The sequence below is a fragment of the Hermetia illucens genome, chromosome 5, assembly GCF_905115235.1.
Source record: "Hermetia illucens chromosome 5, iHerIll2.2.curated.20191125, whole genome shotgun sequence".
Classification (NCBI taxonomy): Eukaryota; Metazoa; Arthropoda; class Insecta; order Diptera; family Stratiomyidae; genus Hermetia; species Hermetia illucens.
Genome location: NC_051853.1, coordinates 94,513,579 through 94,529,397, shown reverse-complemented (window position 1 = coordinate 94,529,397; position 15,819 = coordinate 94,513,579). Strand labels below are relative to the sequence as shown.

Below are 15,819 nucleotides of genomic sequence, written 5' to 3'. Positions count from 1 at the left end.
TTTGAACTGTTAAACAAAATAACTTATGCTTCGAAGAATATAAAATATACTTATCCTTATCTAAAAGATTTTAGTATTTTATCCATTCACCTTTGTCTCTAATTACACTCTCAATTCTGGCAGCATACTTTGAACACAAGATTCAAATCATTAGAAGATCAGTGGGTCGCCCAGCCATACTTAGGGAATATTTTGTATTAAAACTCCTTCCTCCTTCATAGGGTTTTGACTCTCATGAACGGTTTGTTTTAAAACACTCCAACCATTTCCAATTTAATTAATATGAGGAGGTTTCGGATAGGAAGAGTGGCGAAGTTTCTACTGGTCAAAAACCCCCGGGCAGTGCATTGCCTTGCATAAAGGAAGAGTGGAGCTTTTCCCCTGATCGTCGCCGTACAGAAATAAAATGGTCTGCCAATGTCTTCAAAGTGGATTCGCCACTAAACAGGAGCTAAAAGCCAAAATTAGTTGCATAAAGTTTCTGTGGTAGCAATAATTTTTAAATTATTTTTTGTGTGACGATATAGTTTAGACCAACTTCAGCACATCCACGCTTCAATGTTCGAATAGACCAGAAGGCCCCATTAGTTTGTATTTTTTTCGACTTTCGTAAAAGTTGCTCTGTGGTCCTTCAACAATTTTCGAACCAAGGTCTGCCCTTACAGTTGGACTATAGACTAGGTCGGTCGCTCTTTCCATCATGGATATTTTTTGCATATGTAGAGACTGTATCCCTACCCCTTTAATCGGGAAATTATGGTAACTATGCTGTTTACCTTAAATGAGAGCAAGAATGGCTGCTTTTTGCTGTTGGAATATTAGCTTGTCGGTCAATATTGTTTATTGCGCAATTTTAATGCAACTTAAGGAAAAAGTCCACTTTTAAGCCTTTAAACTTATTAAAATATATAAATTTAATACTTGATCTTAATGATAGCAAACGTTCCGCAGAGATTTAAAAATAAAAATCGTCTGTTTTACCAATGTATGATAATGCTACAACCCACGACACGCAATGATGCTCTATTACGTTTGCATCCTCAACCTAGAAAGGGGAGCTAACATGAGTGCTCTCAAAGCAGATAAACCTATTATGCATACGCTGGTTCAATGCAACTTTTACTCCAATTGTTTAGGCGACTTTCCGAATATTTCATTTTTGCAACCATCATCACCAACGGCGCAACAACCGGTATCCGGTCTAGGCCTGCCTTAATAAGGAACTCCAGACATGCCGGTTTTGCGCCGAGGTCTACCAATTCGATATCCCTAAAAGCTGTCTGGCGTCCTGACCTACGCCATCGCTCCATCTTAGGATCTGCCTCGTCTTCTTTTTCTACCATAGATATTGCCCTTATAGATTTTCTGGGTGGGATCATCTTCATCCATATGGATTAAGTGATCCGCCCACCGTAACCTAATGTAAGCACACGGTTCCTCTCATTCTCATCATACCAATCACTGCAGGTAAATGACAAAGAGCCCCAATATACGTACGAATTGTGGACTAAACCATATTGCCAAGGAATATAAGGGAAGTGGCGATTACGTTAAAATGAAACAGAGAGAGTGGGCGCAGCGCAAGAAAAGCATTCTACAGCAAAACAATTCAATGTTGATGAGGCTCATTTAGTGAATGCAAACACCTCAATGAAGAATAATGGTATCTCCAAACCTTGTAGTCAAGTAGCTCCTAATGGTCCTAAGCTTAAATCGCATTTGATGGACCAATCAAGCAACTCGAGTCTGAAAACCGACCTGTTTTCTGCACAGGAACACATAGGAGTTACTTAACAACTGTCTAAATGCATTATAGAAATAAGAAAGGGTAATTTGATGATTTGGTCAAAGTAACGATAAAGTTTCTACATAATTATTAAATTTTGTAATTGTATGATTTGGAATACTAGGAGCCTAGCAAACGAAAAATTTAGGTTTTTTGGATTCTTATTAAATAAGGTAGATATACGGCTAATTTTAAAAACGTATTGATCGTCTATTTAGTATATAGAATGGATAGAACACAATTAAAAGGTGACGGGGTAGCAATAATTATTAAGAAAAGTACTAAAGACGATTTAATAGCCAACCTAGGGAGGGTAGTTATTGAATCCAATAGAACCAAGATAAAACGTCAAGGGGACCCAGATTTGAAAATCATTACTGCTTATTTTGCGGAAGGAAATCAACAATTTTAACGGGTTTCAAAGAAATCGTTGTTCCAGAATTATTTTGAAAAATTGTGTGACATCAATGGGGCGATATGGATACTTTAACTGAGGATGTAAGAAAAATAATAGCTGAGATATCTTAAATAACTTTCAGCAGAATCATGTCCAACAAGTCTAAGACCGGAAGGTCGGCGGTTCAGGTATATATGTGTATTTCTTGCGTAAAAATATTTAAGTGCAGAACTGCGCCATTTGTGTGTAGCTCGTAATGTATGTGGCTTTAGCATATCATATTACTTACTTTAATGTGATATTAATATTAAGTGTTTTAATATATACCTGAGAAAACACTGCCTTCATCTTCAGCGGCACAACAACTGGTATCTGGTCTAGGCCTGCCTTAGTTAGGAACTCCAGGCATCCCGGTTTTGCGACGAGTTCCATCAATCCGGTTGTCTAGCAACCTGACCGACGCCATAGAATTGCCCTTATAGAGCTTCCGTCTTGGTCATCCTCATCCATACGCATTTAGTGACCCCTTCCATCGCTAATAAATTTCATCGTTATATTGACTACGCAATCGTCAAAGGGTAGTATAGGTCCCAGGGCGAAACATGAATTGGTACCCACGATGGAGCATAAAGCCTGGGAAACGCCTGCTGAACCAACACCAACAGCTCTACTACTAAACCCTATCTCCACCTCCGTGGTGATCGCTGGGAGCTCTTTCTTTATGAACAACTGCAGACGGAGAAGGATGAAGGCGAGTCTCTCGCGGCTAAAAACGACACCACCTACAATCCCCTCTGACAATCACGTGAGAGTGAATACTGAAGCCATCCACAACACAGCCTTCCGCTACACCTATAAGAGGGAAATGGATGCCGCAATAACCGCAGTCAACAGAGATCCTGGAGATGAAGCATCAACAAATGATCTTCACAACCACCTGAAGAACATTATCATTGCCCTAGCCGCAAAAAAAGTTGGAATGGTTTGACGATGAATGTAAGCTAGCAACGGAACGGAAGAATGCTGCATACCGAGTAATGTTGCATTTTCAAAGAACGCGGGCACGCGCTGAGACTCCGTCGAGCGGAGAAGCGACTTCACAGACGGAAAAGGAAAGCCTGGGAGAACCAACAAGTCGGTTTCCTAGAAAAGTACAGGGAGCAACCGCACCAGGCGCGCAAGTTTTACCAACAAGTCAACAGGATGAAGCCTTATACACCACGATGCTCATCCTGCCAAGACAAAGAGGGAAATCTGATTTTCGGCAGAATGGGCATATTGGAGGGATGGGTTGAGTACTTTGATGAGCTACTGAACAACTAGAACATCGGCGAGTTGGAGGTCCCGCCAAATGAAGACGACGGGCAAATATTGCCACCACCAAGTATAGGAAAAACAGTCCGTGCAATTCATCGGCTTAAAAATAATAAGTCGCCAGGAGCCGATGGAATTACAGCCGAATTGGTTAAATATGGAGGCGACCAATTACATCAAATGATTCATCAACTGATGCTCAAGGTATGGGACAGCGAATCAATGCCTGACGATTGGCAACGAGGCATTATCTGTCTCATACATAAAAACGGAGATATCACACAGTGCAGCAATTATAGAGGTATCACATTGCTGAGTACCATCTATAAGGTATTCTCCTCTATTTTGCTAGCCGGGATAGCCGCATACCCCCAGAACATCATTGGCCCATACCAAGGAGGCTTTACTCCAGGCAAATCAGCAACAGATCGGATTTTCTCTCTACGGCAAGCGATGGAAAAACTGTTGAAATATGGACAACAGTTGCACCATCTATTCATCGACTTTAAAGCCGCCTATGATAGCATAGTCAGGGTAAAACTGTCCACGGCCATGAGAGAATTCGGTACCCAGACGAAATTGATAAGACTGACTAGGCTGACCCCGACCAATGTGCGAGGCCAGATAAAAGCAGCAGGATCACTCTCAAGACCATTCGACATCAACAACGGTCTACGAAAAGGCGATGCCCTATCATGCGTCCTCTTTAACCTGGCCCTCGAGAAAGTGATCCGTGATGCTGAGGTACGATCCTCTTAAAATCCACCCAACTACTAGCCTATGCTGACGATATCGACATCAGGCGGCGCGAGATCTTTGGCTGCAGATCAATGAAGGCAAAACAAAATATATGGTGGCAACCTCAGCACCGAAAACCAACCAACCAATAACATAAAATCGCAATGGTTAAACGGGGAGAATAAAAATAGGAAACTACAACTCTGAGACCGTTGATAATTTCTCCGATCTATAGTCGAAAATCACAACCGATAACAACTACGATGATGAAATCCGCGCACGGTTGTTGTCAGCCAACAGAGCCTATTTCAGCTTACAAAAACTGTTCCGCTCGAAACGTCTCACCATAGGGTCAAAGCTCTTACTGTACAAGACAATGATCTTGGAGAGGTTCTTAGCAAGAAGAATTGCGAACTCTTGGCCGCGTTCGAGAGAAGAATCCTACGAAAAATATTTGGCTCCCTATGTGAGGATGGACGATTCCGTAACCTACATAGCGACGAAATCTATAAGCGATACCATAACCGTCAGGTTGTGGATAAAATCCAGCTCAATAGGTTACGGTGGGTGGCTCACTTAGTCCGTATGGATGAGGATTATCCCACCAGGAAACTCTATAAGGGCAATATCTATGGTAGAAAAAGAAGACGAGGCAGACTCTGCCTAAGATGGCTTAGGTCAGGACGCCAGACAGATTTTAGGGATATCGAATTGGTGGACCTCGACACAAAACAGGGATGTCTGAAGTTCCTTATTAAGGCAGGCTTAGACCGAATACCGGTTGTTGCGCCGTTGATGATGATGAATCGTCCATCTAAGACTAAGAGTTCGTAATTTTTCTTTTATATTTATTCTGATGTATCTGCATTTGGTATATTCATATTTGAAATACCCTGGAATTGCTTCATAGAATCAGCATGAAGAGCGTCCAGATGTAAATAAATCTTTCTGTTCTATCGATAATGCTAATAATGTTGGAAAGTTGCTGTATTCACCTCGTTCATATATACTATAGATGATCATATCTCAGAAACTTCTTCCTTCAATTGACTTTTCTCCGGAATATAACAGGCGGAGGGTTTTCCTATTCAAAAGTAGTAAATGAATGAGCAATGAGCTAGTTACTGGTGAACACAAAAAATAACTGACAAATTGAAAATCTTTCGTCTTATGATTTTTACTTATTCAGTTTGTTGCATTGACATGAATAAAAAGCAGAGGGAGTCTGGGGAGATTCGTTTAGGTATTGCAGGATTTGCATTAGAAGATGTGATTCTACTCGCTACAGCTGAAATACATCAGTACTAAAAATTTGATGCTTAATGCGTCCATAGACAGTACAGTCAAGTGGGAGGTAGTTCGTGGATTCTCTTTCTTCCTTACATGATGTATCATCTTGCTACCCTGAACATAGAATTATGACCAGACAGAATGCCCACAATACCTGTGCAAGTATTCCTGTTTTTCGACAGCATAAACTTTCCAGCATGCTCTAGTGTGTCTAGTTGAATTTAGAGCTGGTTGTCGTTTGGTAAAGTCTGTTCCCAATTTTTGATAAAAGCTTTTTTTAATGCTACCAACGCTCCAAGTGTCCCAGTTCTAGTCCCAGGGTGGGAGAAATTAAAATAGATTTCGCTAAGACACCCGAAATTTCATTTTCCTGAATGCCACAGTGGCCAGGCACCTAAAGTAGTTCTACCATGTTGAATCTAGAAGAAGAGTTCGAGCAGTTTCTACATTCCGGAATGATTTTTGAAGTTATCAAAGGATTGCTTAACGTGCTCAAGGTAAGTTGATTTCAATCATTCAAGTTGCTTCATTTAGGATCGCATGCACTTCAGCCTCAAGGCTCCACTAAGGCATCCGCGATTTCAATTCTATCTACACCTACGATAGATACCCAGAGTAGTAAGTATAGAGTTCAAACACTTTCAACATTCCCGAACGATATTTAAGGTAATCAAACGCGCTTAGGCCCGCTTGACTATGTATATTGCCCAAGGAATAAACCCACTTCTTGTTTTTATGCAAATGGTACAATCTTGGCTCCAAATCCCTATTCTGCCTTTAAACCATCGACATATAAAACCTCAGTATAGTCCACCAGCTATTCTTCTACTTCCTCCACAGTTTCTCTATATTTGAGGATAATTTTATATCTTCTATCAAACAGGTGTATGGTTACCAGAGAATCAGAAGTCTTTACATCCGCCAATATCTCTTCCAATACTCTATGTAAGTAAACATGTCATGAAAGATCTGTGATAAAGTTAACAAAATGTAAACGCTGTTCGTTTGATTGGCATAATGCTATTGAAAGGTTTTGTGTATTTCTTAATACGTAGCACGTAATATTATATATCCATATATTATGTGAGAGTATCCACTTTCGGGTGATATTGACATTCATAGTCTTCAATTTTCAAAGAAGCAACAATTTTGACGTATTATAACTTTGTGAGTAATAGTGCGATTTCCACCGAACTTGGTAAGATTATGCTCTACATTATGGCCTATATCACACTATATCGTGGTGCCAGGATGAGCTTAAGGGGGGTTTCCAGCCAATTATAAAAAATTATAGTGATATACTATTATTAACTCTATTTGAACAGATATTGGGCCTTCTGATTTTTTCAAATTTTTCGATTTGGTAGTTTCTGAGAATGGCCCCTTAAAGAAATGATCACTTTCAACCCCCCGCACTCCCCACCCTTCCAACGAATGTACTAATCGAGACTTTAATTTGATACCCCACATGACTATATTTGATGAACAAAATTTTACACCCCCCTTTTGCATGTATGGGGACCCCCCTTAAATTCGTCGTAAAAGAATGTAACTCACTGTATGTGTGAGCGTTCACAGTTCCTACCTTTGTACCAAATTTGAGAAAAATGCGTGTGACGGACAGACAGACAGACAGACGGTAAACCGATTTTAATAAGGTTTACACAAAACCTTAAAAAATGGAGATTTCCCACCATTGCATAAAATACAGAACTATTTATATCGGACGATAATCTGGTAGGGCTCTAGATAAAGCTAAGCAGAGAACAGTTTGCTGTAACCTAGATTTCGTTCAAGCATTTATTAGTTTCAGTCATTACCATTTAAAGTACACAATCGCCAATGTTAGAATAATATTGTTGAAAGTAAACAACGGCTATGAGTCAACATAACTTGAAATCTATCTTGATATTAGTAATAAATTGAGTAAAGAGGAAGTGAGTTATTTGTTTTATCACAATCGGTTTATTTAACACGCCATTCGTGTGATTACATTAAATGGAATAGCGAGAATTGTGAATTGTAGTTTTCCAATCTCAAGCTTCTTCCTTTAATAATTCAATCATTTTTTTTCGGCCGTCTATCAGGCATTCATAGTACGCTCGGACATTATCGTCACGTTTTTCGCATTTATAAATTGAAGATTCTTCCGTTACCCGCTCTCGCACTTCCCACTGTTTGTTTGGAATACTTCGATTTTCAGATGCAAAGTTGGGATCATGTCTCTCTTCATAAGCATTAATATCACTATCCCACTTAGCAAACCATTCTGATTCCTCCTTGGCTAAGTCCTTTAACGGTTGTGTTATTTGTTTGCATTGGTCGGGTAAATAAGATTGAGCTTCCTCAGACAGATCTAAGTCACAAGTCACTATAGCGGAATAATCGGCGGCCGAAATGTTGTTCTGGAAAGGGAAAAGAAACACCCACTATATACAAACTGCGGTCAGGAAGCGGAACAAGAACTTCACCTGAATTAAGAGGAGCAAGGATGTGAGTAGAACGGAAATCGCGTCACGGGATGCCATTATGGACGTGGAGAGGAGATGCGGTTACAATGGAATAAATATTACTGAAAGTTGCAACGAAGTCTACCCTAGAATTGTTGTTATCAGCTTTAGCTTAGTGTTACTGTTATCAATTTTACTTTATATCTGATGCGGAAACTGCTAAGGATAAGATAAACATCTGTGTAGAGAACAAGCCACCACAATGAAAACCATATGGAATTTAACTTTTTGCATAAAATGAATGTGTTTAGTTGCATATAGTATGGGATATACTATTCACCAGTGCCTTTCAACCTCCTCGAATACACTACTCTATTACAACTAATAAACTTCTGGCGACTCGCAAGCACTGTAATAAAACTCTATTAATGGTTTCAAAAATGAGCTGCGAAGAAGTAGTGCGTAGTGCACTATGCAGGGAAGTCATGGGGGCTTAGCGTTAAATGAATCAATAATAGATGTATGGGTACAGTTTCAACTGACTAATCGAGAATTGTACCTTGTCATATTATGTTAAGTAAGCAGTGGGTACCCTGTGAGTTAGGGTTTAAGAATACAAACTATTCTCTCCTTGTCAGGAAAGATTATTAAAAGGGATAAAAACTTAACCACGCCTCCGATGGGCACTGGTTTCACCGCTACAACCTTTTGCTATACAAAACCGACTCTCATTGGTTTCCGGAATGGGTCCGCGGTCCTCGATAACGGTATCGCTTTCCCCAACTTGAGTAAGCATCGATATAAGCTAGGGATTCTGATTCTAAGCGTTTTGAGATGGTGGGACTCTTCTGAGGACGCCTCTTCCTCTTGCCATTACTGGAAAGCCAGGTTGTAGCACACAAATCCGGTGATGGATTATTATTGACGGGTACAGCAAACCATACCCTGCTGATCTTGGGATCGGTTTCTAAGGGATCATGACTGCGAAATTCCGGTCCAGGTTAAGGAGCGTCACAATTGTACATTATTATGCACAAATCAAAATTTACGATACAGTGGAGAAGGATGCGTTCTGCGAGCAATTACAAATAGTTCAGAAAAGACTTCCTAGAGATGGTGGGTGGGGTCCCACAAAACCTTGCTCGGGCATGTGACGGGGGAGTATGGTGTTGGTGAAGGACGCTCAAAGATATTGAAGAGCGCTGGGCCACCATCAAAAGTGCCTTTGTTTCTGTTGCGAATGTAATTGTCGACCGCGTCCCAAGGGTAGATAGTACGACCTGGCTGACTTCGAAAACTTTGAAGCGAAACGATCAACGTAATGGTGTCAAAGTACGAGAAGTTCAGAGTACTTTGTGCCGTGATAAAAGGAATTCCACCTGAGGGCACCAGAAGCTGCTGCAGAAAGCTTGCAGGTGGTCGTTAAGGCGCATCCACATATTTGCCAAACCTTAATAAACGGTTGCAAACGCAAACATGAGGATAGGCTATTTGGCTTGGAATGTGTAAATTCGCTAGCGCTTGTTGCCGATCCGATCGGCTGTTATTTTTTTTTTTTTTTGGCACAAATCAAAGGGAATTTGCCACCAGTGCTTGCGACGCCTCAAGAGAAACACGCTCGTCGATCATCCTAGGATAGAGTTCACCTTCACCTTTTAACCAACACATCTACCAGAACCGGGTCCATACTCCAACATATGATGTTCTTCATTCGACAGAGTACTCCGATGACATGACGCAGGCAGGTTTTAACGAAGGCTTGGAGCTTTCGATTAACTTTTCATGGGGGTACTATAGCATAACAAAGGGAAAATGGAGCTGGAACAACTTCAATTCGATATTAGTGTTGAGATAGATAGATAGGTACACTTACAGATTTTAGATAAAGCAGCACTTTTAATGCTTCAAGTAACATCGAATGCGATGCCACCATCAGTAGGAGCAACCGTTACCAAGATGAATAGATTGATGGGCCCCTTCAATTTTCTACTTCTTAATGTAGGTATGAAAATTATAGTCAAACTGACATCTTTGGTTTTGTTGGTATATTTCTTCTGTCCAACTTTGCTTGCCTTTTTCTTTAATTCCAGAGCCATTTGTCAAGGAACATAATAATAATTATAATTAAAGGTTTCTCTGGGACTCCTTGTGCAGAGACCACCCTGTTGACGCTATCGAAAGCTTTCTTGAAGACAGCAAGACAGCAAGTAAACTTCTAGAACTGAACTGCTCCCACTATTCTTCAACAATCCGAAGGGTGTTAATGTGTTCAGCGGAAGAGGATCCAGGACCAATAGTCTGCTTTCTATCTTGCTCTATCGATCAAACTTTCGAGATGTTCTTGAATACGTTCTAGGATTATTTTAACTAAGCCACACACAAATATCCCTTCAATTGTTGCACTTAATATCAATGCCGTTTCTGGTGGTCGTAATGATCATCCCTTTTTCCACTTCCTGGGAAAGATTTTGGATTCCCAAGATTTACGAATAAGTTATAAGTAGTACCTCCGCGGAAACTGCAATGTCTGTAGAGAGCATTTCCCCTTACGACCCAATATTCTCCAGCGAACTATTCAAAATGTCTGTCGTCGAGTCGACAAGATAGTTTGGCATGCTGTCAAGGCTCTCCATAAAGAAACGTCCACACATTCTAGAATCTAATCATAAACCGTTGACGAAAGCAAAAGACTGTAGTCGTAATATCAGTTAACGCACGGTAACCATTTCTGAAGAATAAATAAGTTCGGAGATTTGCAGGTTGCTCGGCTACAAATTTTTACCCCTTTTAATTTCTTCCCACGGCGAGCAGGGAGTAAATTCTCAAAGTTAGCACCACAGAGAGGCATCAACTTCCCGGCACAGTAAATACTATAAGTCAGAGTGAAGTTTATCCTACCTATACCTTGAGGCGTCTTGGAGCAATAACTCAAAATTGATGAGTGGCAATAAACGCGGTCTAGGCTTCACCTTCTGATTCGAATGATGTGCTTAAGAAGGTGATCAAAAGTATCTATTAAAGGTAAACCTTTGCAAATTCGACTCTTCAGAATCACCTGTTAAGAATTGGGTTCGTTCTTTTAAAATCTCCCTTGTCACACGTTGTTGCAAGCGCAGGTAGTTCCAAAAGGTGATTCTAAAGATTCTAGAGACTTTTTTTGTTTAAAGATTAAGAGTCCTGAGTACGCAATCACTTGGTGTTGGACCAGATGAATTGAAATGAAACTTTCGCCCACTTTTTAAGTACACGGACTCCTTTACCCAACTTAGATTGGTTTTGTAACTTTAACTTTAGCATCATTTTCGAACCGATTTTTGCCTATGACCCTAAGTGTAAACTCTAAGAGTCCCTTTGCTTTTACGTGATTACATCAAATATTGTGGTCTAGAGGAAGATATAATAAATATTAAAATTGACCATCAGGAAACATATTTTCAGGCTTTCTTTGTATAAACAAAGCTCAAATAAAATAATAGATTCACACTAGAAATTCGACGTTCGGGAGCCAACAGTTTAGAAGTACAAATAACAGTCTCTTCTTGTTGTAATATAGAGAGGTTTCCGTCTAATACAAATGATAAGATAACCAATCTAAATGCCACACAGTTGATGTATCCGCTCGAGTAGATTGATATTATTTATCTGATTACCACATTAGAGTCAGCACTGATAAGATTTTTATCATGAATTGAGAAATACATTTCTGAAAGGCGGCACTATCTTCAATTAATGCTTATTTATGAATCGACATATGTTAGGTAAAGTGAAATAAAAGTTTGTATATACACATCAAAAATCATATAATTCGATGATATCATGTTGAGATGACCTCGATGACCCTGTTTCCAGGAATCAAAGCACGAGAAGGATATTACGATACTTCCTCGTCATATATTAAACCACACCCACTTAAGTTAGGTTTGATCCCGATGAAAGTTACTGATTTCAACTAGAAAGGTTTGTTGAGGAACCCTAGATAGACTCTCAGTTGATGTTATCGAAAGCTGTCCTAAAATCATTGAAAAGCAAATAGAGTAGAGATCTAAATTGTGCCGATTGCTCCCTCCCTATTATAATCCCGGGGATATTAATGTGATCATGGTGGAAAGGTCTCCTAGCGCAAATTGGCCTGCCTGTTATTCGAACTTTCCAAGTGTTCATTCATTCGTTCTGATACCACATATTTTAGATATTAGCTTGATCAGAGCAGAAAGAACACTAATAGCTCTCCAATTCCCGAATAACCATTGCGCCGAGTTTCAACCCATTCACTATTCAGTTTCACTATGCCGATCCGCGCGAATTTGGCAGTTGCTAAGTAGTAGTAGTAGTGCATCGAAGTCGATAAGAAACGAGCAAAAAACTGTCCAAAACAAAGATGGCTTCATAAGCCAAATGGTGATTTGAGAGCGGCTCGACTCCATCTAGATTAAGCTTACGACCGAGGAAAATGGTATAATGGATCTGGAGGTTCCACCCCAACCTTTGAATGAAATGAAGGCTAAAAAATTTTGGAATGAATCGAAAATTCCTTTTAAGTTGATTCTAGAAGTACCACATTGTGCAGCCGCATAAAAGTCTACTCCCCTCCTCCTCGGGCACCACCTTGTCGTGGTGGGGAGCCTGGGGTAGTTTACTAATACACTAACGGTGTACAAACCACGTGAAGATGGAAACAAAGGAAAGTTGTAAAAAGTCACAGACTTTGAATCCGCCCGTGACTTTGAGAAGTCAGGTCGTGGCGATGCACGAATTTTGGAGGTCTGACCAGATTCATGTTTCAAATTAACCTGCATTATGCCAAAGCCTCTTTCTATCTACTAGCGGGATGGCTGGCAAACTTGCAGGACTGTCCTTATATGTTTCTGGTTCAACAGCCATGGGTTCGTTTTACCAAAATCTCTGGTATTGGAACAGTCAAGGCGTTTAGAATCTTCTTCGATAAGAGATCCTCGACACTGAGAGCCTGCGTTCTAATGTCAAAATTGTTAGAAGCACCAATGCAGAGACAATTCTGCGCCCAAGAACTCGTTGCGGTCAACTTACAATACCAAATTAATGGTAAGAGGACATCATAGTTGCCTCCGCCCAAGCAAGAACTGAGAGATTTGGTAGTGTATGCAGAATCAAGTGACCTTGAACTCTTGACAGGATGTGGTGCGAATGTTCAGCATATTTGTTACGGCAGTAACAAATGCAATCCTAGAGGAGAGAAGCTGTTTGATTTTATCACTTCTGCTGGTCTGATGACCGCGAACGGGGAAGAAGAAGAGAATTGGCGGTTTCTGCAAACCTTTCAACAGGAAGGTGTCGCAAGGGGAATTGGGACACTGCGAGGGTCGTGGCTACCAATAAAAAGGCGAGAATTGCTATGCTATCATTTGAACACTTGAAAACACCTGGCATGGATAGCATCTACCCAAGGTATAAAGCACTTAGAGCAACTTCTAACAAATCTTTTTCAAGGCTAGCTCTGGTCTGCGTGCCTTCATCTTAGCAAAAGGTTAAGATAGTCTTTATGCTTGAGCCTGGGAAAGATGACTATTCAAATCCAAAGAACTTCAGGCAAGTCAGCTTAACATCATTTTCACTGAAATGTCTGAAGAGGCTCGTTGAGCGTTACACCCACGCCCCCACTAAATATAGCATGTTAATGTAGCACATAAAAGATAGAAGGAAGTTAGACGTGACCAAAAGCCTGGAAATTTGGTTCAAAAGTATACCGAAAGGTCGTCTGAAGGAGTTCCCTCTAAAATAAGCGATACTACTGCCAAATTCTAGAAAAATTGGGTTCAACAGCAGAATCTTTGGGGAGAAAATACAATTTATGTATGTGGAGAGCTACTACTTCTACACAGTTTACTTTATTTTCCCAGCTAAGTTTTCATATTTTAAATGGAATTCCTAGCTAGGATTTGACGTTTATTTCAATGCTCCAACCAAGAAGACTATACATACACAGTAGGTGAAACTGCCTAGACAAGCCTTGAAGTTTAGCGGGACAAAAAATATAGCGTTCGGTGGGCGGGGCTTTTCAGTCATGGTCACAATTGTATTCTGCGCATCATCATTGACATCGGTTCCCATTTGTGTGATGGTATTAGTGCATCGGGCCGCGTTTGATATAGAAATTTTCCTGCTTAGTGCCAAAACCAATAGTAGAAGGCGGCGATCCAAATAATATTGCAATGTCACTTTATCAATCCCCTATTGTATTTATGTATGTATGCATTGGTTGTTTATACAGGGTGCGGCAGCATAACTTCCTTTTTTAAAATGCGCGCCACTCAGTTAGTTGATGTCATAGCGGAGCGCTAGTGGTCTCGTTCAAGAGGGGATACTGTAAAGTTTTGTCCCGATACGGTTCAGTCGCCATCATGCGTTGGAGTAGTGAGGAGTGTGCCTTTGCCGTTGAGGTTTACTTTTCAAGCGGATGTTCGGTTATTGCAACACAGCGTGCATTTCGGAATCACTTTAATTTAGCCCCGTTGCCTCCCGTCTCAGACCGCAAATCAATTGTTACATGGGTCACTACATTCAGACAAACTGCAAGTGCGACAAAAGGAAGCACTGGAGTCCCTCGGCCCGTTAGATCACCTGAGAACATTAAAGCAGTGAGAGCGTCAATGTTGCGATCGCCACGGCGTTCTGCGCGCAAACACGCATCTGCCCTTGGACTATCCGATCGTTCTATGAGAAGAATTCTTCGTGATGATCTTCATTTTCATCCCTATAAGATGGCGATAGTGCAGGAACTTTCAGAACGTGACTTCAATTCTCGAATGAACGCGTGTGAGCTTCTTCTTGATGTCGTTCCCGAGGGTGCTATTGTTTTTTTTAGCGATGAAGCCCATTTTCATTTGTGTGGGTCAGTTAACAAACAAAACATGCGCTACTGGGCTGAACCAACCCTCGAGAATTGCATCAAAGGCCTTTGCATTCACCCAAAGTCACAGTGTGGTGTGCAATTTCCTCAGCTGGAATTATTGGTCCCTGGTTTTTTGAGGAAATTGAGGTTACAGTGACAGTGAATTCGGACCGCTATGTAAACATGCTACAGAATTTTTTTTTCCACGGCTAGAAAATTTGGATTTGGGGGACACTTGGTTCCAACAAGACGGTGCAACAGCACACACTTCAAGAGCATCGATGGCTGTTTTGAAGGAACACTTTCCAGAGCGCCTTATCTCAATTAGAGGCGATTTGGAATGGCCGGCACGCTCTCCCGATCTGTCCCCTTGTGATTTTTTTCTATGGGATTTTTTGAAATCCCGTCTTTATGTGAACCGTCCAAGAACCCTACAAGATTTGAAGACCAACATCCAAGAAGAAATTGCCAACATAACACCTGCTATGGTAACAATAGTCATGACAAACGCCAGAAATCGGTTTACGCAATGTATGGAGAATGGGGGACGTCACCTAACAGATTTGATCTTCAAAACAATGTAAATAAAAACTTTAGACATGTACCTACATTATAAAAAATAAATAAATATTTTCCGATGCATATAATAGTTTTTATTGAGTTTTGAAAAAAGGAAGTTATGCTGCTGCACTCTGTACTTGGTTACTTAGTTACATGGACTCGCATACACAGAAGTATAGCTATAGCAATACGATACACAATTCATTAACATTTGCGCAGAACGCACTACGATCTTGACTCGGCTTCAAAACGGATGGTGCATTTTTTGTCCTGCTTTTTTGACTAACTCCACCTCTTATGTATATTCTTTATGTTTTAGTGATGTACAGGCGGTGGTTTTAGAAGTTTTAGAAATTACAATGCCCTTGGCAGCTTAAGGGAGGGGAAATCGCAAAAACTTAATATTTTCACTTGG

The 15,819-nt window shown here is 40.6% G+C and overlaps 1 protein-coding gene across 1 annotated transcript; it reads right to left on the bottom strand.

Moving 5' to 3' along the window:
* Positions 1-7,467: 7,467 nt before the first annotated feature.
* LOC119657217 lies at positions 7,468-8,140 on the bottom strand. Its single transcript, XM_038064028.1, has 2 exons — positions 7,997-8,140; positions 7,468-7,930 (listed from the first exon to the last, which is right to left on the bottom strand). Exons 1-2 carry the CDS (start codon positions 8,051-8,053, stop codon positions 7,562-7,564), a joined length of 426 nt encoding a protein of 141 aa, XP_037919956.1. The 5' UTR covers positions 8,054-8,140; the 3' UTR covers positions 7,468-7,561.
* Between the last annotated feature and the right edge of the window lie 7,679 nt (positions 8,141-15,819).

Bases quoted from the DNA above. Each gene is read 5' to 3' on its own strand.
- LOC119657217 (XM_038064028.1), bottom strand. From the start codon at position 8,053: ATGGCATCCCGTGACGCGATTTCCGTTCTACTCACATCCTTGCTCCTC. The intron at 7,931-7,996 runs GTGAAGTTCTTG...TTCCCTTTCCAG, and splicing joins CCTTGCTCCTCTTAATTCAG to AACAACATTTCGGCCGCCGA.